The sequence below is a fragment of the Lytechinus variegatus genome, chromosome 15 (genome assembly GCF_018143015.1).
Source record: "Lytechinus variegatus isolate NC3 chromosome 15, Lvar_3.0, whole genome shotgun sequence".
Classification (NCBI taxonomy): Eukaryota; Metazoa; Echinodermata; class Echinoidea; order Temnopleuroida; family Toxopneustidae; genus Lytechinus; species Lytechinus variegatus.
The window spans coordinates 19,782,848-19,810,139 of NC_054754.1; the positions used below are offsets into that span (position 1 = coordinate 19,782,848).

Genomic DNA, 27,292 nt, shown 5'->3' on the forward strand with positions numbered 1-27,292 from the left:
AAGGAGGAAAATCTGATACGAGTGGAAGAAAGCCCAAGTCCTGGACTTCGGCTTTTTACATTCATATCATAGCGCCCTCTCTCTTCTACTTACTACAGAAGTCTACCATGTGTATGAATGTAAGAATAACCCTAGTCCGTATGATTTAAAAACGACCCAGGTCCACCAGACAAAAGCCCCGCCCATAAATATCATATTAATGTTCATTAAATATGTTCACGTAAATTTGTTTTATGATGTTCTTTGATATATTTCAACTGCCCAAATTAAAAAAATATCCTGTTTTTTTTTCAATTTTCTCGAAATGACCTATGGACTTGGGCCTTTTTTATATGCAAGTCATGTGATTCCTTGTCACTGCAAAGAATTATAAAGAAAACCCCAAAAAATGAATAATACAGCTCTTGCAAGTTTTTCCAGAACACATGAATATTGCAGCTCTTGTAAGGTTTTCTATGACAAGGGTTTCAATTACGACACTAGTTTTTTCTCGAACGAATAAATTTGTTGCAATTAGCATAACAGAAAGATTCAGTGAGCTAATTAACATATAGGCCTACGTGCAATACATAGATTTTTTTGTCACTGTACTGTCTAAAAAGCTTGAAAACAAGAATATTGCAGCTCTTCATTTATGATTTTTTATGAAGTGGAATCATTCATTTAGGAAACTTTTATGAATAAGCATAATCAGCATTGTTTTAGCTAGTTAACTTACATATGTTATATATAGAATATTGATATGTGTAGTCAATTGCAGCTCTAAAAAACATGCGCAACTTGATTTTCAACCAATCAACAGCGCGCATTTGGGACTTGCGATTGATTTTTCGGCTTGCGTTTGAACGCAACTCTCTCTTCAACGGGCCCCAGTTTCAACCAGCAAGATTTGTTATCTATTCAAGTGGTGCAAATTATATCTATTCATGTTCTGCCATGAACGTAAATCTACAAGGATTTTTCTTTTGTTCAGGAAAATGACCTATTCATTCACCCCTAGAGAGATGAGATCAAGATGAGATAAAGGATTTCAAAAATATATTTTGATTCATTTCCTTTGTAGATATCATTAGGTGGCCTAGTAATCATTCAATCAATTTGTCATCAATCAGGCATCAATCAACCAATCATCCTATCAATCAATCAATCAACCAACCAATAATCCATCCATCAATCAATCAATCAATCAACCAACCAACCAATCATCCATCTATCAATCAATCAATCAATCAACCAATAATCCATCCATCAATCAATCAATCAATCAATCAACCAATCATCCATCCATCAATCAATCAATCACTCAACCAACCAACCCACCCCCACCCATCCATCCATCAACCAATCAGTCATCAATCAATCAATCAATCAGTTTTTAAGTTTGATTAAAGATATCTTTTGTCAATTTTCTCAAGCCTTCAATTTTAAATTTAGGTGTGATATATCGGCCTGTAAGTTGTAAGCTGAAAATCTAAAAAAAAAAAGAAATCAAAAGAGAGAATGAAGAATATAGTGACTGGACTACATATTCAACGTAATATGGTAATAACGAATCTTGGATTGAGAAGTTTACTGATGAGTGCTGAAAAAGGGCTCATATCTTTATGTTCGATGAACAATTATCGCTTAAAATTTGAGCCAGTTGTATAAAACATATGCTTTAATAGTGCAATCGAATCGAATTAACGCACAAATCCAATAACGTCATCTGGTGGGTGTTTCATAAAAGTTGTCATTACGGACTAAATTGTCAGTGCTGACAATTTCAGTAAAATCGTTGGTTTTGATTGGCTGAAAGGCACTAGCTGGCCTCTGACTGTTACTATATGATAACTGTCGGAGAAAGACAACTTGTCAGCGCTGACAACTTTCATGAAACGTTCCCTGCATGGGACCGTTTTTTGGTCAATGGTCGCATACAAAGAAATTTGTTTTCTAATCATGGCTTTAACAATAAGTATACACATTGATCAAAAGTGCAATATATCTCAACAATATTGAAAGCTTTACACATTTAATACCCATAAAAAGTCATACAATATATCCATTAGCAAGCAGGGAAAGCCGCTTAAGTCGCTTTATCACCAACTTAATTCTTCTTCTTGTGTGGTTTGGCTGGCAACCAGTCGAGAAATGACTATTTTGTTTGGAGATTTTTTTTCTTTGAAAGGATGAATAGGTTCTTGATTTTCTCCATTTTTTCTGTCTATTTTATTTCATTTTTTCCTTTTCTTCTTTTAATTTCCTCCCCACTTTTTCTTGTTTCTTTTGTTTTGATTTCTTTCCTTTTTCTATTTCCCTTTTCTTTTATTTTCTGTTCTATTTTCTTTTCTTTATTTTCTTTTCTTTTCTTATTCTCTTCTGAATGTACTCTCTTTTCTTTTCTTAACTCTATTTTGTCTTATTCTTTATCCTCTTTAAATAATAATGGATATTTAGGGGCGCTACAGCAGAGGAAATAAAAATGAACTAGATTTGGGACCAGAATAAAAGGGGGTGAAAAGTGCAGGAAAAGAAAAGAGCAAAAAAGGGGCTTACATTATTATGCTGTCAGAGCATTAATTGTCCAACGTCGAAACTGTGTCCGAGAGATCGAGACTCTTGATTTTGGAAGCTTCGCACTCGAACACAAAGAAATCACTCAACCACATCACCTATTCACTGTCTCGAGAATTTCGGTGGGGATTTTTTTGTACGTCCCCATCAGTGACTCATATCACGATCCCGATCACGATATATGGCGGTATTGTCATGATTAGCATGATTAGATATGTGCTGTTCTCTCCCGGTGTTCTCTCATTGTCGCGTTATGTGTTATTCATAAACAACGTACTTCGTTGCTGAATTACGTTTTGTACAAAGACGGAACGTCGCTGCTGTTCTAACCGCACCTTCGACATGCAGTTAAGGAATTATTTCATAAGATATCTTTCGGGAGAAGGATTGGATACAGAACCCTTTCGTCTACAACCAAGTCAAGGTGTATGAGTAGGCCTATCATGTAGGTCCATAGTGGTATGGGTATGAGCACGGTTTTCGTCGGAAGACTCAGTTATACTGTACTCCACATCTGCACAAATGCATTGGGAAAAGTGTTACTACACAGGCCCGGGAAACGACACTGGTTCACACGCTGCTGTACCGTGAGGCAGGGCCCGTATATCAAACAAATTTCAACAATCCGCGAATTACTACATTGACATGTGTACATGGAAATTGCAAAGGGTATTAGGGTAATTGATCATGGAATAGAAGACCTTTACCAGGATGAATATCAAGAAGTTATGTAAAACGAGTGAAATATAGCCTCCAGAGGGTGTTTATATACCTAAATCACATATATCAAATATATAAGGAAGTTCGACACCATGGTTCTAATGTGGAAAAGGGAAGTCTTTGTGGTCAAACCACATTATCTAGATGTTCCACAAGGAATGTCTAAGGCGGCCAAATATCTCGATAATCTTAGAGCAAGTATGGTTGAAGAAGATACTGAGAACTTCTCTCCATTACTAACGTCTTTAAGAAATGGTCACCTTGATGAAGTACGAAACCTAGTCAGTCAAGGGGCGAACGTGAATCAGGGTGACGCCCGGGATGATGCTGAAGCTAGCTGGACGCCGTTAGTGATCGCAGCAAAGACCGGCAGAGTGGAGCTGTTGAAATTTCTCATCGATCAAGGGGCTGATATTAGAAAGTCTGTTAAAGGATTGACTGCTTTGCACTTTGCCGCTTTCTTTGGTCATCTTGATGCTATCAAATATCTGATTAGTCAAGGGGCTGAGGTGAACGGGGAAGGCGATACTGGAGCCACTGCAATACATACGGCTGTTATATATGGCCATCTTGATGTCATCAGATATCTTATCCATCATGGAGCGAAGGTGAACAAAGGAGACAACAATGGTGTGACTGCATTACACACTGCTGCTTACAATGGTCATCTTGATGTCACCAAATATCTGATCGGTCAAGGGGCTGATGTGAATAAAGGAAATGACAATGGTTCGACTGCATTACACGTTGCTGCAATGAATGGTCATCTTGATGTCACCAGATATTTAATCCACCAGGAAGCCAAGGTGAACAAAGGAGATAACAATGGTGTGACTGCATTACACTTTGCTGCAAGTAATGGTCATATTGATGTCACCAAGTGCCTGATCAGTCAAGGAGCTGAAGTGAATAACGAAGACAACAATTGTTGGACTGCGTTGCACGTTGCTGCTGAGAATGGTCATCTTGATATCATCAAATATCTTATCAGTCAAGGAGCAGATGTGAAGAAAGGAGATAAAAATGATTGGACTGCAATACAAATTGCTGCCCAGAATAGTCATCTTGATGTCATCAAATATCTTATCAGTCAAGGAGCTGACGTGAATAAAGGAAATGACAAAGACGTGACTATATTACAAATTGCTGCTAAGAATGGCTATCTTGAGATCACCAAATATCTGATCAGTAATGGGGCTGAAGTGAATAAAGGATATAACGATGGTATGACTGTATTACACTTTGCCGTTCTGAATGGTCATCTTGATGTCGTGAAATATTTGATCAGTCAAGGTGCTGAAGTGAATAAAGAAGACAATGATGGCGTGACTGCATTACACATTACTGCTTTCTATGGTCATTTGGATGTCATCAAATATCTGATCAGTCAAGGGGCTGAAGTGAATAAAGGAGATAACAAATGTTGGACTGCATTACACATTGCTGCTCAGAATGATCATCTTGATGTCATCAAATATCTGATCAGTCAAGGGGCTGAGGTGAATAAAGGAGATAACAAATGTTGGACTGCATTACACATTGCTGCTCAGAATGATCATCTTGATGTCATCAAATATCTGATCAGTCAAGGGGCTGAGGTGAAAAGGGAAAACAACATTGGTGCGACGGCACTACACATTGCTGCTCAGAATGGTCATCTTGACGTTACCACATATCTGATCAGTCAAGGGGCTGAGGTGAATAAAGGAGCTAACTATGGTTCGAGTGTATTACACAGTGCTGCTTACAGTGGCCATCTTGATGTCGTCAAATATCTGATTAGTGAAGGGGCTGAGGTGAATAAAGGAAATGAAAACGATGTGACTGCATTATACATTGCTGCTGAGAATGGTCATCTTGACATCACCAAATATCTGATCAGTCAAGGGGCTGAGGTAAAAAGAGAAAATAATGGTGTGACTGCATTGCACACTGCTGCTGAGAATGGTCATCTTGATGTCATCAGATATCTGATCAGTCAAGGGGCTAGGGTGAATAAAGGAGATAGAAATGGTGTGAGTGCAATACACAGGGCTGCTAAGAATGGTCATATTGATGTTGTCGAATATCTGATCAGTCAGGGGGCTAGGGTGAATAAAAGAGATAACAATGGCGCGACAGCATTACACACTACTGCTTTCTTTGGTCGTCTTGATGTCATAAAATATTTGATCAGTCAAGGGGCTGAGGTTAAACAAGGAGATGACAATGGTTTGACTGCATTACACATTACTGCTAGCTTCGGCCATCTTGATGTAACCAAATATCTGATCAGACAAGGGGCTGAAGTGAATAAAGGAGATAACAATTGTTGGACTGCATTACACAGGGCTGCTAAGAATGGTCATCTTGATGTCATCATTTTTCTAATCAGTCAAGGGGCCGAAGTGAATAGAGGAGATAGAAATGGTTGGACTGCATTACACTTGGCTGCTCATGATGGTCATCTTGAAGTCATTAAATACCTGATTAGTCAAGGGGCTGAGGTGAAAAAGGGAAACAACGTTGATGCGACTGCATTACACATTGCTGCTCAGAACGGTCACCTTGATGTCATCATATACCTTATCTGTCAAGGGGCTGGGGTGAATAAAAGAGATAACGATGGTAGGACTGCATTACACATTGCTGCTAAGAATGGTCATCTTGAGGTCATCAAATGTCTTATCAGTCAAGGGGCTGAGGTGAATAAAGGAAATGACAACGATGTGACTGCAATACATGTTGCTGCTGAGAATGGTCATATTGACATCACCAAATATCTGATCAGTCAAGGGGCTGAGGTGAATAAAGGAGATGACGATGGTTTGAATGCACTACACAGAGCTGCTTACAATGGTAATATTGATGTCAGCAAATGTTTGATTGGGCAAGGGGCTGAGGTGATAACGGAAAACAACATTGGTGCGACTGCATTGCACATTGCTGCTCAGAATGGTCATCTTGACGTTACCAAATATCTGATCAGTGAAGGGGCTGATGTGAATAAAGGAGATATCAATGGTAGGACTTCATTACACTTGGCTGCTCATAATGATCATCTTGATGTCATTAAGTACCTGATTAGTCAAGGGGCTGAGGTGAAGAGAGGAAATAACAATGGTGTAACTGCATTACATATTGCTGCTTATAATGGTCGTCTTGAGGTCACCAAATATCTAATCAGTCAAGGAGCCGAAGTGAACTCGAAGAATGAAAACGGTTGGACTTCTTTAGACTTTGCTATTTCCAAAAATCATATTGATGTCGTTCAATTTCTTATGGCTGAAGGTGCAATTGTCCATATACTTCGTGAGCAGGGAGTCTTATACGTGGTAATTCCCTTGGTCAACACTGCAAGGCCTCTCAATGCCACTTCGAATACCGAGGTAATTAATTTTTTGACTTATAGAATTCAATGTGGTGTAATTCTCAGGGCAAAAATTAAAGGGGAGCATAGGCGGGTGGGGCAATAGCAATATTGACGTTTTAAAACTCAGGGGCCCCCATCCTTTGATCCGCCCCTGAAACTGTCTTGCTTGCGCCAAACAAATCGAAATTCGACACATTGCAGAATTACGATTCGAGTAATCCCAAACGTTTGAATCTCTTTTTTTTTTAAATAACGTTATTATTGATATGTGCTGAGTCAGTAAATAGGCATTTTAATGCAAGTATGAGGACAATTAACAGGGGCAAAGGGATAATTTTTAGGGGTGGTTGTTAGATTGTTAACAAGCAAAGAAAGGTTTTCATGACGAAATGAATCGGATTTCGATCAGGACATACTTTAAAAGCAACTTAAAAAGAGCGATTGCTCTCATATGAAGGAGATTTAGGTCAAATCTCTGTATTTTAGCATTCCAAACTGATTTCCAGGTGTTCTGTGTACGGTGTAACATATTATAGCACGAGATATACGATGTTTTTGTGCTCGTCATTGCAAAGCTAAAGTCACTGATCTTGACCAATCCAAGATAACAAGATAATATTGAAAATTAATTTAATCTCTTTTATGGGTTTCATTTGTGTCTATTCTTGTTTTATTCACGACTGCATTTGAACCCCCACGGGGGGGGGGTCGATCATCACCCCATCCACGGCTGTAAGATTAGTTTACTGGTTTTGTTTTATTCAGATTTCAGACGAGTTATACTATGGAAACCTATCACCGGAGAAGGCTTTGGTGTTCTATCCCCCGGACAATGGAGCAGAGACAGATACGGAAGATAAATCAGGCAAACTACCTCTCCGCTATGTCGAGGATGAAGCGGTGAAAAAGATGATCTTGTCGAGGTATTTTCTTCATCAGTAAACCTTTAAGCTTCTGTTTTCTTAATATGCACACTTTTTTTCTAATTAACCGATTCTATAATAGATTTTGGAGAATTATTCCAATGAATGGAAAAAATATGTTAAACATTAAATGTATAATAACATTCGAATCCCTAGTTTTATCTTGACAGTTCAAAAGTTTAGAGTACTGATTAAACAATAAGAAAAACAATCATAGCTCTTATATTGACTGCATACTTTGTGAATGGTGATATTACAAGATCTCGTGACTATTACATGGTTCTTTGATGTCTTATCTCTATTTTCTTATTTACATATCTTTCATCTTTGGATGTAACTGCCTTCTAACAGAGTAAAATCTATGAATCAGTTCGTGCCAGTGTTATGTCTTGATACTTTGTAAATATTTTTTTTTTACTATAGTCACGTTTCATTTACTTTCAGAACAAATTTTTCTGAAAAGGCTCATTATAATCAAGGTAAGAGCATTTTTAGATGCACGGAAAAGATCACTTACGAAAATGATGGCTCAATGGTACCGCTTTGAGTTCACAAGAGCTAATTAAAAGTTGTTATACCCTTTATTTTTGCTGATATTTTTTTACTATTATAATTATTGTTATATTTATCCATTCATTTATTTATTCATTTGTTTATTATTATTATTGTTTTTATTATAATTACTATTATTATTTTCATGTATCCATATTCATGAACTTGATAAGCCAGACAAAATGAATTGTCTGTATGCGTGTGTAGGTGGGTCTCAGTGTGTGTGCGGGCCGGGTGATAGACATCCAAATTTTATCTGCAACCATAAAGTTTTGAGCACGTGTTCGTTAAAGGTCATTGTCGTGTCATTCTCTGAATAAGGCTCATTATGCATGATCGTTTTTATTCACACTTCTTGACACATACACTAGCATCTACAGATAGCCCCTTGGAATCAAGAATGTCTACTGAGGCGATTTCAGAGCATTTCACGACACCCCAGGATGATCCAAACTCTGAAGATAAGAAGGAGCAGAGCGAGAGGAATGAAACTCAAAATCAAACCACAGAAAGAGAACAGGATCATACTGATGATGAACAAGATGACCTGATCCAACTGGAAAAGCATGGCATTACGGTCAGGATTTCGAAATATGAAATTTACCGCGCAAAGGACATCACCGTGGAAGTGATTGAAGACGTCCCACCTGAGCTAGAGCTGAAGGAGACAGAAGCCGTCATTGCGGTTGGACTGAAGATGTCGCCTTCTGATGCAATCTTTGACAGTCCTGTGAAAGTAACGATGCCCCATTGCGGTGCATTCTCAAAGCCAAAGGATGCAGAAGTCTACATCCATTATCGCAACAACGGTACTCTTCCGATTTCTATTTTGCCGTTTCCCTTCCACCGAGATTTTCCCCGTTCACATTTCTGAAAAATGGAGTAAAAATATTGCAGAAAATATATTTTTTATTTTAAAGTTCTAGTTCATATTGATGACCAAAACAGATAGACACCATTTGAAATATATGAAGGAGTAGAATACGGCATAAGTCGCAGAGCAGGGTGAGCGGAATGAAACTCAAAACTAAACTAAAGAGAGGAGGAAATCGTTATTCATATGGGATATTTACCATGATCACCCATTTATTGCAAGCCTCGATAGTAAGCTTCTTGCGCTTTTCACTGACCTGAACTGTGACGACATCTTATGTGGGTTGAGTGCTAATTGCTTTTGTTTGTACATAGCATAGGACATATTATTTTGGGGGTCTTTTTGACTAGGAATTTAAAAATTTAAACAGATAAAACAATTTGAACAGATAAAAGATATATCAAAACCAAATCCGCAGAACATTTTTTGGTCAGCTTACTTGCTGGTTAGTCGTAAAATACTCTCTCCGTGTATATCTGCATTTAGATTGTAAGATATTAGGCTGACATAGAAATTGTAACCAAAAGAGAGGGAAAACACAAATATCGCATAGAGCTGCAGGTTTCCGTCAAATTAAACACTAGGAATTTACAAAAATACTATACAAATCATGCTATTTTAAATCAAATATTTTATCTGCATAATTTATATTAACATTTTTTTTATGTCGCATCAAACGCATGTAATCACAACTTCTTCCACGTTAGATGACGTCATAGAATCTTCGCGTTAAGAAGAACAAAAACCAAACAAAAATAAACAAAAGCATCGAAACTAAACAAAAAAAAAACATTTCCGAGGCTCGCGAATTTGAGTATTCCACATTTTGTATGAAAACGTAAAAATATTTTTTAAAAGAATGAAACTTTAATCTTTGTATTCCGTAGATTAACAATTTTCCACTTTTATTTCATCTGTGACTCTTGTTTCCTGCTTTCGATAAGGCGTTGGAAGAAGGCCACTGAAATATATTCAGGACGTTTGGACCCCTTTTAACAGCACATATCTTTTGCTATCTTTTTGCTTCGTGGTTGACACACTTAAAAAAATTAATACAGATTCTACAAAGTTTACTGCAATTCTTTGTGCCAGCACGAGTAACGTGAGATGTGTTGTGAGAGATCGCGATCTGGACATCTACGTCAACCACTTCTCAGAATATTGGATTGTTGCTAAAATACGACGGATATTTATTGGCAAACGTGTTGTCTGTACACCAATCATTCCTGTGTCAGCACCTAGAAATCGCCTGCCCGTTATGTGGGTCAATGTCAGGGACCAAAATATTGCAGAAGGACAGGTTAGTCTTATCTTTTTTTTTATATCATACTTTATTCAAAACTACTCTCTGAAATACTAGTAAGAGGATTAGGCCTACTGTACAATTCATTTAAGACCAACCTTTACCACCGTATATTTACCATGATTTTATTTGTGAAGGTGTTCACTATGATTTTCCTTTATGTTTGCACGTTGAATACAGATTAGAAAATTCTTTAAGCTTTTGTCGAGTGCCTAGTAACATCAACTTTGTTTCAGCTTATTATTGGTAAACCATTTTCCCGCTACATGTAGACCAATTCGCATATCATTTTGTAATTCATCAATATTTCTTGCTCTAAAAAGCAAGACGGTATCATCAGCATGCATATGTACTTTGCATTCGAAATCAGTAAAAGCCAATGGAAGACTATTGATGTAAATCGTAATGGTTAGTTTCGGTCATTATCGCTCATTTGGTTTGCGTAGCAGACGATGCTAGCCTGCTAGTATACACTCTAAAAACAAATCAGTCAAAAATGACTAGGTAATATGGTCAGCTGGATGCAATTATTATTCTAGTCATATTTGACTATTTTCTAGTCACATGTTACTAGAACAGAGTTATTTCTAACTAGTCAAAAATATATGTCAGAAATGTGAATATCAGTGATTACCCTATCAGTTGCTCCCAGCTGACTACTGGTCTAGTCAATTTGACTGATTTGTTTTAAGAGTGTATAGTATATTTACGCAGACCCTATTACAAATAAAAATCAATTCCGGACTCGATATCTGCTTCCTCAAACTGTAGCTATCATATGAATATTAGTAGGCAAAGTTTTATAGTGGAAGAACATTTTTACTTTCAACATTAAATTATTTAATTAAGTTTAATTTAGACTGTATTAATTGTTCCAAATGAAAAGGGTCTAGAAGCGGAAACTATCATACGTTAGTCACGTCACATTGTACACAGAAATATGCCATGTTCTGCCTGCTCGATCTCAAAGTTTCGGGGGAAATGAGATGTAACCATTATACCAGTCATACAATATTATACATCAAACTGTAGATAATCTATTTAGCATTGAGATGACAATCAATCTCGACCTCTTTGACCCTAAGGGATATTCCACTCGGAAAACAAAGGTGCCACGGTCTCGAAAATATGGGTGATTTCAGACCGTTTGCCATAGCAAGAGTTCTGAACATGGACACTTTCAAATGAGCGGCGATTGTAATAATTGTAGTTGTAATAATGTTTACATCAAATTAATGGAATCGGATACAATTTTCACTCTATTTTCAATCTGGTGTGAGATTATTAATAATTATAAAGATATACCCGAATTTCTGCAATATCACGTCCATGAAAAACACTGTTCCCTGTGTTGAAGCTGTGTGTGTGGACTTTCGGACACTCAAATGCACACGAACAACCATTATGTACAAAAATTAACGGCCATAATATTGAGCCTTGAGGCACTGGGGCAAGTAAAGACATGCGATCATCTATATTGTGCTCTCTGATCTGAACCACTGTATCTCGACCTTTGACACCAGTATGACATAATTTTTCTAATAGTATAATGATGGTCAATTGTGTCAAATGCCTATTCAGATCAACCAAACTTGCTCCAGTGACGAAACCGTCGTTTTTACCTCTAAGAATGTGATCAGTACATGTATCAGTGCAGTTTGGGTTGAATGATACAGTCTCGTAACAATATTTTCTTTGGAGAAATTTGTAGAGTTGATTATGAACCGCCCTTTCTAATATTTTGGATACAACGGGAAGGACGGATATAGGTCTGTAGTTTCCGATGTCTTCTTGATCACCACTCTTACAAACTGGAGAAACTTTTGCTATTTTCTATTTATCAGGAAATGTTTGTAAGTAATGTCAGTGATTTCGCAATAATGGGACATGCAAATTTTAGAAGCCTGGGGGATATTCCATTGATTCCTGTAGCTTTATCCGATTTCATAGCTCTTGTATCCTTTTTCACAAACGCTATGCTCATTGGTTCAAATGTAAAGTTATCCCCTAGATTTTCAGGATCGTCATCAAATATCGAATGATCGATTTCATCATCATTAAATCCGGCAGCAAGTTTCTTTCCAATATGAACAAAGTATTCATTGAACTCATCTGCCAAAAGTTTATTATTATGTTGTATCGGCATAGTTCTGACTTTAGACATAGATAGCGCTTCTTTTGTTATTATTTTGTGCACTGTCGTCATTTTATCTTCCTTTGTGTCTTTTGTTTGTTTGCGTGACTGCATTAGAGTTATTGTTCTCTTTACGCTGTGCTTTAAGTTAACATTAAGCTTGATTTAGTTGCTGATGAACTTGCGGCCGTAAGTCTGCACAACTAAACATCTAAGCAACTCGCTGTGTGTATGTGTTTGTGAGGGTGTGTGTGGGTGAGTGTGTGTGGAGGTTCATTCGTGTTGGCGAGGGTGTGTGTGTGTGTGAGTGTGTGCGGAGGTTCATTCGTGTTGGCGAGTGTGGGTGTGTGTGTGTGTGTAGTACTAAATCAATGGAGGGATGGGGATGAATCACTTGTGAATCTGCACTCCTGATTCCTGACATAGTCAGAACTCAAAGTATCTGAATTCAAGCTTAGTGTTAAATTTAAATTTAAATAAAAATACATATGCATAATATTGAATAGAAAAATACAATCCTACCACACCGTGTACACTTATGGGACGTTGCAAGAAACTTGCAATCTATTGCAAGTCTATTTTCATTCCCGAAATCAAGCACATGCTGTGCAATCAATTGCAAATTTGCGATTAATTGCTAATCTGCTCCATGAAATAAGGAGTGTAATCCGATTCAAAAAAGTAAAAAGTGATGATTAAATCAACTGTAAAATTGCAACAGAATATTTGCGATTGATGTTACGTTTACGTAACACGTGATGTAAACCAAACTCGTAATGGCAGCAAACAATTTTTTTATGAGAAAGTACTAAGAAGCAGGATAAGTTTTCACGAAATCACCGTAGTTCCAGATCTGGTAAACTAAATCTATGAAATCATAAAATAGAAGGTGAAGAAACACTGAAGGTCGCCGACAATGAGAAGTATATGTGGGGAAGTGTGTGCATGGAAAAAAAGACCCGATAACTGGTTGGAATGTCATGCTTGTTTGGCTTCTTTCTTTGCAATTATCTTTTTTTTTACCGGACTAATTTGGAGCATGTTTCATATTTATGCACACAAACACTTTGGCGGTCATATAATTGGATTCGGTTCAACCTCATTTTCGAGATCGTTACCACAACTGACATTTATCTTTCTTTACCAAGAATTGTAGAGAACAGAAATTATTATTCTAGTTAGTTCCTAGGATATGTCCTGACTCATGAATGATCTAATATAGAATAGAATGTATAGAATAGAAATATTCAAAAAAAGATAAGCAGGTTCTAACTATGCCACATTATTTATTCTAATACGGTTTATTAAAACAAGGATCTACTATAATTCAAGAGACATTCATTTCAAAACTATAGAAATTGTTCTTTTTGTTTAGTATTTTTCTTTTAAAACCGGTGTTACTGTGTTCGCCACTTTCTCTCGAAATATAAATGTTGATACCTCTTTTCTGACTTTGCATTTTCATCGTTGTTTTTAAAGGTTCCAAAGGGATATGAGGTCCCGATTCCTGGAGAGCAATTCTTAATCAGGTGGAAGTCAGGGGGATTACAAATTTCTTGTAAAGAAAGTACGTTGAAAGACAAGCCCCAGGTAATATCATTTTGGACTTTCAGGGGGGGGGGGGGGCTAAAACAGAAGTACATGGTCCTAGGACGTTGGATGCTGCAAAATTTTCTTTGGGGTGCTACATGTATCGTTGTGCATAGGCAGCACCCCCATATACATGTATTCTGGAAGATACATGTATGTAAAAAATGTAAAAATCTAACCAAAATGACCTTCTTTTTCTTGTGAACCCCCTTTTTTGCTTTTCTAATTTATCGGGCCCAATTGTACCTCCATTTGTAGTGAAAAACTTTTTTGTTTTGTTTGCTTTTCAAATCTACATCAGTACCCCCAATAAAAAAATCGTTCTCAGGTCCCTGCAGAAGTTATCGCAAATGTAAAGTTACGTAACCTATAAGTCTTATCTAATCGCATATAATATCACATATTTGTATACCAGGCAAGGTCACATAACGTTTTCTTCCAATATCCCCAAAATTAATTGAGTATCTATCGAATGGAAAAAAAAATCACTCGCAGAAAGTGCTTTCTAGAGCTAATTTCAAAATAGCTTATTGATAGAAATTGCAATACGAGTTTTCCTTCAAACTGTGTGTATAATTTTGTTGTAGATTGTCCAGGAAAGGGAATTTCGTCATCTCACTGAGCACAAAGTAATGTTCGAAGTGGATACACCAAATATCACTGAGAATGAAGTCAACCTACACATCACCCTAAAACAGAATACAACGAAGATGCTCATAGTTCCAATGTCATTAAATGGTATAAAATAGTTGTGTTGGTACACGATTTCACATCATCCAGGGGGGCGTTTCATCAATATTTTCGTCCGACAAGTTTTCAGATCTGACAACTTTCCTGGGTTCTGATTGGTTGAGAAGCACTGTTACTATAGTAACTGTCGGATAAAACAGGACCTGTCGGATAAAACGTATGACAAGTCCTTTCATGAAATGCTCTCCAGGTGAAAGAAAGATGCTCTTTTCAACTAGGCGTAGCTGAGTCTCTCTCTCTTTCACCAAATGCGAAATCTCGTATAAGAATATTTTATGAAAATATTAATAATATATCCAAATTCCTTGATAAGAGTGACCATGTGCAATTCAAATTACCTAATAGCTAAGAGTTTTCGCTGATAAATTTAATTTTTCAAATTCAGCTCTAGAATTATAAAATAAAATCAGTTAAAGGTTTTAAATTCTGTTCAACAAATATTCATTTCTTTGTTAATATTCTCGTGGGTTCTTTGATGTATTTTTGTAGTTTTAACAAAGAAATAGAAAATCATACCTTCATTGTTTTTCTGTATTTGAAGAGCTCACTTGCAAAAAGGGGCTAGGTCCATTTTCCATCAAACTTGATTTTTATGTCTAATGTATAGATTTCTAGTAGCTCTAAAAGATGATACCAAAGAAAAGTTGAAATTTCTATTAAAAAGTGAACTAAAATGGCAAAGAAAATCACTTTTTTAGGTCCATTTCAGTTTACTTGCAAAAGGGCTGGGGCCACACAGATTTTTTTGGGAAAAGAATAACTTAAAAAATATGAAGACAGCTAGATTTTTCTTATACCCAATTTTATGTTCTCATGGTAGGTTATCAAAAATTCAGTTTCGCATGAAAATATTGCAGTATGGGAGAATTCAAAAAAAATATTTTCTTGGAAAGGACCTAACCCCTTTTGCAATTAAACTCTTCTGAATAACTCATTTGTCAAAAGGGGCCATTTTTCATAATTTTTGTCTCACCTGCGAAGCAAAGTGAGACTATAGGCGCCGCTTTTCCGACGGCGGCGGCGGCGGCGGCGTCAACATCAAATCTTAACCTGAGGTTAAGTTTTTGAAATGACGTCATAACTTAGAAAGTATATGGACCTAGTTAACAAAACTTGGCCATAAGGTTAATCAAGTATTACTAAACATCCTATTAGAGTTTCATGTCACATGACCAAGGTCAAAGGTCATTTAGGGTCAATGAACTTAGACCATGTTGGAGGAATCAACATCGAAATCTTAACCTGAGGTTAAATTTTTGAAATGTCATCATAACTTAGAAAATATATGGACCTAGTTCATGAAACTTAGACATAAGGTTAATCAAGTATCACTAAATATCCTGCATGAGTTTTACGTCACATGACCAAGGTCAAAGGTCATTTAGGGTCAATGAACTTTGGCCGAATTGGGGATATCTGTTGAATTCCCATCATAACTTTGATAGTTTATGGATCTGATTCATGAAACTTGGACATAATAGTAATCAAGCATCACTGAAAATTTTGTGCAAGTTTCAGGTCTCATGATTAAGGTCTAAGGTCATTTAGGGTCAATGAACTTTGGCCGAATCGGGGGTATCTGTTGAATTACCATCATAACTTTGAAAGTTTATTGGTCTAGTTCATTAAACTTGGACATTAGAGTAATCAAGTATCACTGAACATCCTGTGCGCGTTTCAGGTCACATGACCAAGTCAAAGGTCAATGAACTTTGGCCGAATCTGGTGTTTCTGTTGAATTACCATCATAACTTTGAAAGTTTATGGATCTGATTCATGAAACTTGTACATAAGAGTAATCAAGTATCACTGAACATCCTGTTCGAGTTTCAGGTCACATGATCAAAGTCAAAGGTCATGTAAGGTCAATGAACTTTGGCCATGTTGGGGTTTTTTGTTGAATAACCATCATATCTCTGTAAGTTTATTGGTCTAGTTCATAAAAAGTGGACATAAGAGTAACCATGTATCACTGAACATCTTGTGCGAGTTAGAGTAGTATTCAAAGTCAGCACTGCTGCTATATTGAACCGCGTGATGCAGGTGAGACGGCCAGAGGTATTCCACTTGTTTATTGTTTTCTGTCTCTAATGATGATGATACCAAAGACAATTTTCAATTCAAATGAAAGAGTGAATTAAAGTGGCAAAGAAAAATAAATTTTTAATCAAAAGAGATAGGATTCATTTCAGTTTACCTGCAAAAGGGCTTAGGTCCACAATGATAATTTTTTTAAATATATATAGAAAGAAATTGAAGACCGGTAGATTTCTTTCATACCCAATTTCATGTTCACATGATAGGGTAGCACATCATGACACTTTAGTTTCTCATAAGAATATTGCAATAAGTGAGAATAAAAAAAACATGTTTTTTTTCTCGGAATGGTCCAAAGTGGACCTAACCCCTTTTTGCAACTAAACTCTTCATTTCTGAAATGCCAGCATGTTATAATAGATGAAGACCGATGAGGCTTAATGTCATTTGAATGGTTTGGCCATCGATGAATTGCAGACTTAATAGGGTCTATCAATGAATAGGGTTAACTTACGATGTAGAAAATGCTTAAATGGACCAAGCATGCGAGATCAATGTTCATCCCAAAACTTGAATACCACATTTCGAATTGAAAAAAAAAAATGAATATTTCTACAATGACCCATTCTTTTCATTAGAGCGAATTCAAAGTTTGTTAATATGTCTATAATAATATATTATGTCATTCGTCTCTTAATTAGAAACAGCTACGGTGATGTCAGAGGGAGGAGCAGGTTCACCATCAACGATAGCGTCATCATCCTCATCGGCTGACAATCATCCTGCAGAAACCGTGGGTTCTGGTTCTACTTCTGAAACAAGGTGAAAATCTGACAGTATGGTTAAACTTCGTAATTCCGAAGGTTCGTAATTCCGAAACACGTAAATTGCCTATACCATGTTGTTCGTTAATCGGAAAACGTAAAAGGGTTCGTTAATCCGAACATTTGTGGCGTTATTCCGAAGGTTCGATAATCCGAAAACGAAATAAGGTATTTTAGTCCGAAAGGTTCGTTAGTCCGAAAACGGAATAAGGTTCGTTGTTCCAAAGGTTCGTTAATCCGAAAAACGAAATAAGGTTCGTTGGTCCGAAAACAAAATAAGGTTTGTTAATTATTACGTTTTCGGACTAACGAACCTTCGGAATTAAGAGCCTCATTTCGTTTTCGGATGAACGAACCTTCGGAATTATGAGCCTTCGGAAATACGAACCTTCGGAATATCCGAACCTTCGGAATAACCGAACCTTCGGAATAACGAAGCTTCGGAATTACGAATGTATGCGGACAGTATATCGTATTGACAAGTAAGCAAAATTTTATCCGAATGGAATGATTCAATAATTTGATTTCTTTTAAACACTTGACAGAAGGGCATGGCATACTGTAAATACTTGCATACTTTGTAAAATTCAAGTGCGTTGAAATGGGCATATGTTGCATACCAACTCCATTTTAAACTTTAAACCCAATATCCATTATTTCCAAGAACTTAACCTAATATAAACTAAACAAACTCAGTATCGAATAAGGAAAGGTAATATACAAATAGCTTACTCCACAAATAGTAAATTTATCTTTTCTCAATTTCATTAGCCGCTAATGTGAATGGTATGCCTCATAACAGTAGTGATGTGGAGAATATGAAATGAAAATGTCCTTTGCAGGATAAATGTTGTTCTTTTTCCTAAAAACAACTTTTAGAAATGGGCAGAAAATGTCACATTATAATCTTTGTATACAGATATTACATTTTTAAGATGATTGCTCAAAGAACACTTCTCGGAGGAAAATAAAATAACTGCCAAGAGAGGACGCTACACTCTAACAGAATAGTTGAATTTGTTCAAATCGGCAGTCGAAAAAAAAACAACTTCTTGGTAAGAATGCCGTGTAAGATGATGCTCAAATTTTACCATTATTTGTCATCTATCAGCTTTAGCCGGTCTTTCATTTTTTTGGGTCAAACGCCGTTATAATCTTCTTACGATTTATTATAATCTTCATGAAATTGTTGGACCTTGGCAGACGAATTAATCCATGCGGGTGATCAAACACAGTATGTATAAAACGGTGTTTGCAATTATGATAATGATCCTCGTGGTCATTATTGTTGAACATCTTTACAATCATCGCCCATTCATCTCCATAAATTTCATATATCTTTTGTAGAGAGCCAGGGGGAAAATGTGAGAGCGATTTCGATGACATTCTGAGGGCGATTGCAAAGAAGATCGTCAAAAGCAGTGATATTGATAATCTAGGCGGTAAGCTTGGCTTTGAACCAGAAGATACACAACGCTACATACAGTCTAACACGGATGCAGATTACATGGGGACGCTGAATATGCTCCGAACATGGAGGAGAGGAACAACTGAATCAAAAGAACGTGAACAGTTGGGGAAAGCCCTTTTAGATATCAAGCGGAAGGATCTGGCAGACAAATGCGTGGGTGATGCCAAGCTTAAATGATCCTAAAATTTTTGTAAAAAAAGTAAATATAAAGAGACAGCTGAATCGGAATTTTCCCGCCTAAGAGTATCTATTTATTGGAACTATCATGAAATAGTACGCCTTGCAAATATGAATCATTTTCACAGAAATTCATTAGAATTCTAGATTTAGCTTGGAATTTTATTGGATTTCTCCACGGTCTATAGACTGGTTACCAGACAGCAGCAGATCTAGCCTTTTACCTAGAGGGGGATTTGACCAGAAGGAATATCACCGCAAACCGAAAAGCGGCGATTTGTATTTGCTGTTTTCAGGGGTGGTTCCAGCTTTCGCACATATGGGGGGGGGGGGCGAAAATATTTTCCCCGCATTTTTCCTGGTAGGCATCTCAGAGCTGTGGGTTGTTGGTTTCTTTGAAGAGGAGGTAGGTTTATTTACTTCGTAGATAAGTTTTGACAATAACACCTGAAAAGTGATATCTAAAATACTTTATGGAATACATGAAGTGAATAGGTACTTCACAAATCAAATAATGCGGTCATGCAGCGAGATCTTAAAAAATAGATATTCAGATCACAAAACGGGACATTTGTTCAGATTACTTTTTATCTTAAATCAATTGGAAATTAAACAATATAATGACAGCTCGATATCCGAGCTGAAATATGTATATTGACTTCCAAACCGGATGTTTTCAGCTCAATTTTAGCCTAGTTAGCAAGACCTGTACATCTCATCGAAAAGGCAATGTGAGCGGGAAGTGCGAGTGAAAATTCTAAATAGTGATATGAAAGTCTTTTTTATTTTCCAAGTCTTCTCACCATTTTTTATTATCTCGTGTCCCTCTTTTTTTCTCTGTTCTTTTCTCATCTTCTTTCCCTTCTTCATTTGTCTTCCTTTCCCTTTTTTAAATTGTCAGCCCAAGTGGGGGGGGGGGGGGGGGTGGTTAAATCCCTAACCCCTTAGATCCGTTACTGCCAGGATGATCCTTGAAGATTTGTATGGTGATTTATAGATGGTAGAAGAGACACGGGTTTACCGAGTGCATTGGAAGTGACCGTTTGGATGATGGAATGAAAACAAGTTTATGTCGAATTGTCGATTTGACAATTTCCGAACCTCGAAATGTCGAAATATTCTTTTCGATGAAGCTTTTTTCTTGATTTATGTTCCTATGGAGTCCTAGAACAAATTCAGCTTGGTTTCCCAAACGGCAACTTTGGGCAATTTTGCTAATTTGCATAAATCCAAAATGGCCGCCAGATGCATCGGCGGCGGAAGCCAAAATATTTAGGGGGTGGGGGTCCACCTGAAATTTTGGGATGGACACAAAAAATTGGACAAGCAAAAAAAAATAAGGTTATCAACCAAAATTTTAGGGGGACCACTGAAATTCTAGAGGGGGCACATCTGAATTTAGGGGGAAGAGGCAGGAAACAAAATTGACAGGAAAAAAAAGGGTTTCAACATAAATTCTAGGGAAGAGAGACGTCCCTTTCCTTTATATTGGACAATGCTCCAAAAGTTCCGTTCGGGTCAGTATATTAAAAATTTCAGCCCGCGCTTCGCGCTCGCATAATGTTTGTTGAAATGCACAGCTTGCTCAATTACATATGCGGTATCTGAGTTTGTTCTATATATAAAAAAATGTGAAAATGTTAAGTTTCTATACCGACAGTGATTTTTATGTTTCTGTTTAAGGTCTAAATCTCGAATATTTTTCAGCTCGCGCTTCGCGCTCGCATCATTTTGGTGAAATCCATATCCTCTTTGACAGTGCTTAAAATGATCCCTTTTCGGTGTTGATGTTTATTGAGATAAGTCACAGCTTGTCCAGCTACTGATGCGGAATCCGAGTTTTTTTTTTTATAAAAACGTTTAAAAATTATAGGTACCGTACCACCCGTGATGGGTGCGGCGGGCCTGGCCCAGGGCCCCGTTGCATCAAAGTTATTACTATGGTAACTCTGCCATCCAATGGTAGTGCATCGTTATCATAGTAGTTACCACTGGATTGCAAAGTTAGTTTTATGCACTAAACAGGACAGACCCGTCGGACCCGCTGCTGTTAGTAGTTCTACGTCGAACGACACAGTCCAAGAAATATTCTCTCTAGTTGTAAATAATTCAATCTGTATGAAGAGAACAATTTTAATCGGAAATTATACCCGTATCTTCAGCCCGGATCTCAGTTCTTAAGTCGACCGCACACCTTACGACTGGTCTGCGACCGATTTTAGGATAAAATGTACTAGAATTTGATGCTAATATTGAGACTTGGAAAATCTTACTGTGTAATGTTTTAAATCATCATACGAATACCTATGATCAAATCTGTGACTATGCTATCATCCGGGGCTATCATCCTTCTTAGAATAAAAGCACATTTGAAATCTAGTCGTAATGACGTCATAGCTGTCGTACGAGCAAAATGCAATTTGTCCCAAAATCGGATTGCGAACAGTTGTAAGGTGTGTGGTGGCCTTTAGTAATAAATTGTAAATTTACACATTTCTCTAATAAAACATAGACGTGAATAAACAATGAAAAGATGTCTCCTTGTGCATTATTGAGAATCGAATGCTCTATTTCAATTTCTAGCATGATATGACCACCAACAAATCAGAATCAGAATCATGTTCATGAAATATATCAACAGTCCTTTTGATCTTTGTAAAGGGAAATAAAACTCCAGGATAGTATAATAAATTCAACATGACTTTGAGGGCTAATATTTTACTTGAAAACTCTTCAATAGTTGCTTAAAATCATTTCACTAGTCACATTGTATCACTTTGGTCTAATTTGATTCATATTCCTTTATTTCATAAATCCCAATAATTCCCACCAGGGCTTCGTAACCAAAGCATAGCGATGAATTGCAAATATGCAAGAACAGCACCAATTGGTTCCTGGTCAGCTAGTATTTTAAATCAAATGCGCCTGTGACATTGATATTGATTGGTCAGTTCATTTAGCGATTGATTGCTAATCTTTGTGTTACGGAGCCCAGATACATAAGCTTTCACAAACCATAGGAATATAATTTCCTTATTTATTGGATGTAAACGTTACAAAAATTGTGGGCTATTAAAGTAATTATTCAAATTTTCAAACATGAAATAACAGCTGATGATTTTCTTCCGAAAGTCCGGAATTCACTCTGGTCACATCTTAACATTGTGTCTGAAGTCGACACGTACTGGAATACACGGAAACGCATTTTGTTTCAACCACTAAGGACATCGCAACACTTAAACATGTACGATTGTGTGAAAAGACCCTTCTGTTGCTAACGACCGAAAAAAAATTATACAAAAATTAAGTCTATCCAAAAAAATTTTAAAGATAAAACCCCCCAAAAGATCAAGATAAGAACAATCTCTATGCAATTGCAATGGAAGTAATATATAAAGATCAGCGTAATGATGTCAATATCATCTTGATGGAAAATTTGTAAAAAAAATAGTCGACTTCTAGAACTCATGATTGTGCCAATGACTTAACAAATGTGGATTTTTTAAAGGTAGTATTGAAGAGAGAGAGAGAAAAAAAACTGTCTTTGAAATGTTTCTTGTCGAAAGATCATAGGTCAACCAGTCAACCCGTTGACTACTGAGTTCTGAAATTCCCATAGGCTTTGTACAGGGATTGCCCGGTTCCAGTAGGCAATGGGTTAACAGTGTCTATTTCCTCCAAATCTGTAAGATATTATGAATTCCAGGAAGAAAGTCCTTTCACACGCAAATACGATAAATCATATTTGTTTTTTTTTTTTTAATGATTGTGATGAAATATTGTTCGATTGGTGTTTGAATTTTTAAATGAAAAAAAAAAAACGATGTATCATTGACAGTTGCGACTGCCCCATATACTCTGCCCCAAAAACATGTTTTGGAGGTCAAGCCTTCCACACGAAGAATTCGTAACGTAATTTGAGTGAAACTTAACTGGAATTCACCTCCGGAGTAGAATTTGACTTCCCGCCCTTTCACACGGTAAAAAATCGTAATTTAAATGATGATTCCAGCGAAAAATACGGCGAATTACGAATATTTAGCACGTGTGAAACCAAACTAGAATATGATTAGAATCACGAACGCTAATTACAGTAACATTAACAATGACAATCATCATTGCAATGATGATTCAAGATTCACGTGTGAACAGGCCCGTCGTGATTAGCGTTCGTGATTCTAGTTTGGTTTCACACGTGCTAAAAATTCGTCATTAGTCTCATGTTTCACTGGAATCATCATTTAAATTACGATTTGCTTTACCGTGGGAAAGGGCGGTATATGAGTTGCATTTGATCGCAACTCCTTTATAAAACTAGCGCTTAGAGGGTGATCCCGTCTGGTATCACGACGTTCCTGTCCTCCTCCTTTCACAAAGCTTGAGGATAATGACCAATAGAAAAGTCACCCCATTGGTGGTTGCCAGAGCGAGATAGGCTGGGTTGTATCCAAGTTCACCAGCAATGAGACCTAACAATGCAATGCAACAGATATACGTCTCATTCGATCGCTTATTATGAACATTTACGGGGGCCGCGGAAGCGGTGGAGGGGGTTGGGGGCTGAAGCCCCCCTTTTTTCCCCAAAAACCGTGTGCAAAAACGTAAAAATGACTATATGATTGTGATTTTGTGCATGGTCGCCCCCCCTGTTGCACCCACAAATGTAATAACGCCCACAAATGTAGTAACACTTTACCCACAAATGTAATGACACTTTACCTACAAATATAATAATTTCACCCACAAATGTAATGATGCACTTTACCCACAAATGTAATAATTTTTGATCGCCCACAAATGTTATAAATTTGAAGGGATTTTTGGCAAAACCGTTCTAAACTAAAATCCTATAGTAATGCGTTTATATAGCACAAAAGTGCAAAGTTTTTTTTCTGACCCGGTTAATTAACAAATTATAATAGAAGCCCAAATTCTTTATTCCAGACCCGATTGTTTCAAAAATTATAATATAAGTCCAAAGTCTTTTTTCCAGACCCGGTTGTTTCAAAAATTATAAGTCCGAAGTCTTTTCTCCAGACCCGGCTGTTTCAAAAATCATTATATAAGTCCAAAGTCATTTTTCCAGTCCCGGTTGTGTAAAAAAAAATATAATATAAATCCAAAGTCTTTATTCCAGACCCGGTTGTTTCAAAAATTATAATATAAATCCAAAGTCTTTATTCCAGACCCGGTTGTTTCAAAAATTATAATATAAATCCAAAGTCTTTTTCCAGACCTGGTTATAAGTCCAAATTAAGATACGTTAATCATGTTCAAGTAGAATAAAATGTTGTTGTTTTAGCTTATACGGCGCGTGTCATTCAGAAGTGAATATTTGCGAATGAGAATCGAGCTTAGTCTTCTCTCCAGACCCTGTTAATTAAAACTGGTGGAATCAATGTCTTTGTTGTTGTTTTAAATTATACGGAATGTATTGTGAATATATGCGCTATGAGTAAATTGAGAATCAAGCATAGTCTTTTCTCCAGACCCGGTTATTTGAAACTAAAAACTAAAACCCTAAAAAGTAATGCCTTCATATAGCACACATGTCCAAAGTCTTTTTTTAGACCCGGTTATTTCAAAAATTATAATATAAGTCCAAACTAAGATACCATAATTATATTCCAGAGGAAAAAAGAAAATCGAGGTTAGCCTTTTCTCCAAACCCTGTTATTCAAAAATTGTAAATAACAATACAACAACAACAACAACAAAACCGTATAAAGACCCCATAATCTTATTAATGCTGGATAACATGGACATATAGCGTAGTCTTTCAGCCAGACCCAGTCATCTGTTTTTCAAAATAACGCTAATAGTAAAAATAGAAACAACTCCAAATCTAACACCAAGCAATCCTTGAACCTAAGAACCTGTTTTTAAAAAGAGGTTTAGAATGCTGTTTTTTATTCCAGATCTAATCATTACAAAAATTACGAATAAAAATCTAACATAAGACCCTATCATATTCTTTTGGAATAACACGAGTTTTAAAACGTACTCTTTCCTCCAGACCAGGTTATGTAAAAAAATGAATTAAAAAAGAAAATCAAATCTAAAACCAATTATCAAAAAATTGTACCCAGTAAAAAAATATGTCTTTACCCCATATCTTGATTTTTTTTAATAATAATACTAAGACCCCTGCAAAACATTGCGATTATGCATGGGTAAAACAAACGTCCTTTCTCCAGACTTGGGTATTATTAAAAAAAATAGTTTTTACAAATATTCTAAAACGAATACCCAATAATTTAACAACTGTGGAATAACCATTCCATTCCATTCCTTGTTTTTATTTGGCAATAAGTCATAATTGACTATTTTTGCCACTCACTTTATAAAGAGTTGGGAAACGATTTAATTGAATAATATTATTTTCATTTTTTATTCAAATTTTTTTTCTTCCCTTTTTTCAATCATTTTTTGTAAATTCGTTCCTTTTTTTCTATGAAAAAACGAACAAAACAAAACATTTAATACTATAAGGTCGTTGATCAATGATCTATGTGATATTATATGAAAGAAAATCATTCTAACAAGGGGGGGGGGGGCTAACATTTTAACAGGTTTTCTGTATATACTCTGAATTCTCAGTGTACCAAGCATCAATTTTGATATATTTGTTTTTTTTTCTTACAATTCAATTAATCTCAGTAGCCTTGGATAATTTTCTGGGGTTTATTGATCCATATACGTAAAGACAGAGGAAGAAAAGATTTATGAGATCAAGAAGTGATAAGATATGGAAAATGAACTGATTTGGAATGACTGAAAGAGAGACAGGCAAAGAAAGAAGAGCCCCCTCCCACACCCGTACCAGAGTTACGGGGTTACGACTGTCCCGTCGGTGGATTCAGGTCCATCAACATCTTGAGGTTTGATCTTTCCAGGGGACAAACGCCTTTAACCTACCTAACGTGGAAAATAAAAAGGGGCCCTTGTGGGAGGAAGCCCTTCCTCCTCCTTGTGACCCTCAGTCAGTCGATGGACACTTGCCTGTATATAGAAAGAGCTTCAAACATGAAATTCAGCAAATACAAAAGGAGAAGTGTCAATACATTTGGGTGGTTATTTTATTATTTTAATTTTGTTTCTATTACTTTTAATATATATATAGCGGGATGGAAAATAGAGATTTGTTTGTTTGGGTAAAGAAGTTCGTTCGCCTTCTTCCATTGTTTACATTCCTTAAAGGTGTTGATTTCGTTTGCTAGTTTTTCTGGGCCAGGCTAGCGATTGGAATGTGGAAGTGAAAGAGGGCAAACTGACTGGGTTGCTAGGTGTTCAGGACTAATAGAAGTCCATTGGAACTTCAGTTATTTACTACTTTGCTTCTTATTCATGTTCTTCGGCTCGCTTGCATTCTTCAGTGATTAAAGAGAGAGAGAGAGCGAGAGTGTGAACAGGTGTGGAAGCAAGGAGTGAATTCCTTGGTGGAAGTGAGCTGTGAGTGGGAGTGGCTGAAGTGACAAGAGTCGCAAAAGAGGATTAATTGACTGAGAGAGCAGTTGGGGGAGTGGTTAAGAGAGTTACGTAAGTTGGAAGAATAATGGAAAGCCGAAGAACTTGAATTTGGAATCGGGGTACACAATAATTAAGTTCCGTTTTATATACTTACATTATAGGCGGATTAATTTCGCGCATTACACCAAAAGTGATAGGGTCGATTTGGGAAAGGCTTTTCTCGCCACGCGGTGTTTGACCCAGAAAGGGATAAAAAGGGAGTGATTAGTTGCCAAGGGGCAGTTTTTCGTTCCCGATTTGTTTTGCCGCCGTAGGCCATGTCGGTTTGATTTTTGTCTGTCGTCGGTCGTCCAGCCCAGAGATGCGACATTTATTATTATCCAGCATGTAATTTGACTTTGATTTAGAATAAAACGTGATACACAACTTAACTTCATCGAACTTGTCATTCTTTGACTCCCGTCTTTTTTTTGTACGTGGGCAGCGCAAGACGGTGGGCGGCCACCGGCCGTCTTGCAAAGCTGTGCCGCTACAAAATTGGTAGTACGGATGGGGTCGG

General features: G+C 36.8%; 3 protein-coding genes across 7 annotated transcripts in view; 2 read left to right on the plus strand and 1 right to left on the minus strand.

Annotated features, from left to right (window-relative positions):
• The first annotated feature begins 2,690 nt into the window (after positions 1 to 2,690).
• LOC121429127 (serine/threonine-protein phosphatase 6 regulatory ankyrin repeat subunit B-like) lies at positions 2,691 to 7,603 on the plus strand. Of its 4 annotated transcripts, none has more exons than XM_041626041.1 (3): positions 2,691 to 4,874; positions 4,974 to 6,644; positions 7,394 to 7,603. In XM_041626041.1, exons 1-3 carry the CDS (start codon positions 3,369 to 3,371, stop codon positions 7,568 to 7,570), a joined length of 3,354 nt encoding a protein of 1,117 aa, XP_041481975.1. In that variant the 5' UTR covers positions 2,691 to 3,368; the 3' UTR covers positions 7,571 to 7,603. The 4 variants fall into 4 exon arrangements, with proteins under 4 accessions (XP_041481975.1, XP_041481976.1, XP_041481977.1 ...); XM_041626042.1 differs by having other exon boundaries at positions 5,073 to 6,644; XM_041626043.1 differs by having other exon boundaries at positions 2,693 to 5,171; positions 5,565 to 6,644.
• An 881-nt stretch (positions 7,604 to 8,484) lies between these two features.
• LOC121429278 lies at positions 8,485 to 20,113 on the plus strand. Of its 2 annotated transcripts, none has more exons than XM_041626270.1 (6): positions 8,485 to 8,912; positions 10,036 to 10,277; positions 13,894 to 14,004; positions 14,592 to 14,742; positions 17,493 to 17,613; positions 18,963 to 20,113. In XM_041626270.1, exons 1-6 carry the CDS (start codon positions 8,504 to 8,506, stop codon positions 19,261 to 19,263), a joined length of 1,335 nt encoding a protein of 444 aa, XP_041482204.1. In that variant the 5' UTR covers positions 8,485 to 8,503; the 3' UTR covers positions 19,264 to 20,113. The 2 variants fall into 2 exon arrangements, with proteins under 2 accessions (XP_041482204.1, XP_041482205.1); XM_041626271.1 differs by having other exon boundaries at positions 17,499 to 17,613.
• A 3,402-nt stretch (positions 20,114 to 23,515) lies between these two features.
• LOC121428649 (monocarboxylate transporter 7-like) overlaps positions 23,516 to 27,292 on the minus strand; it is a 36,582-nt gene continuing 32,805 nt past the window's right edge. The window contains exon 4 of the mRNA XM_041625423.1: positions 23,516 to 23,732. Coding sequence (XP_041481357.1) covers positions 23,608 to 23,732 — 125 coding nt within the window. The 3' untranslated portion in view covers positions 23,516 to 23,607. The remainder of the gene's footprint in view (positions 23,733 to 27,292) is intronic.

Bases quoted from the DNA above. Each gene is read 5' to 3' on its own strand.
- LOC121429127 (XM_041626040.1), top strand. From the start codon at position 3,369: ATGGTTCTAATGTGGAAAAGGGAAGTCTTTGTGGTCAAACCACATTAT. The intron at 6,645-7,393 runs GTAATTAATTTT...TGTTTTATTCAG, and splicing joins ATGCCACTTCGAATACCGAG to ATTTCAGACGAGTTATACTA.
- LOC121429278 (XM_041626270.1), top strand. From the start codon at position 8,504: ATGTCTACTGAGGCGATTTCAGAGCATTTCACGACACCCCAGGATGAT. The intron at 10,278-13,893 runs GTTAGTCTTATC...TTGTTTTTAAAG, and splicing joins AAAATATTGCAGAAGGACAG to GTTCCAAAGGGATATGAGGT. The intron at 14,005-14,591 runs GTAATATCATTT...ATTTTGTTGTAG, and splicing joins CGTTGAAAGACAAGCCCCAG to ATTGTCCAGGAAAGGGAATT.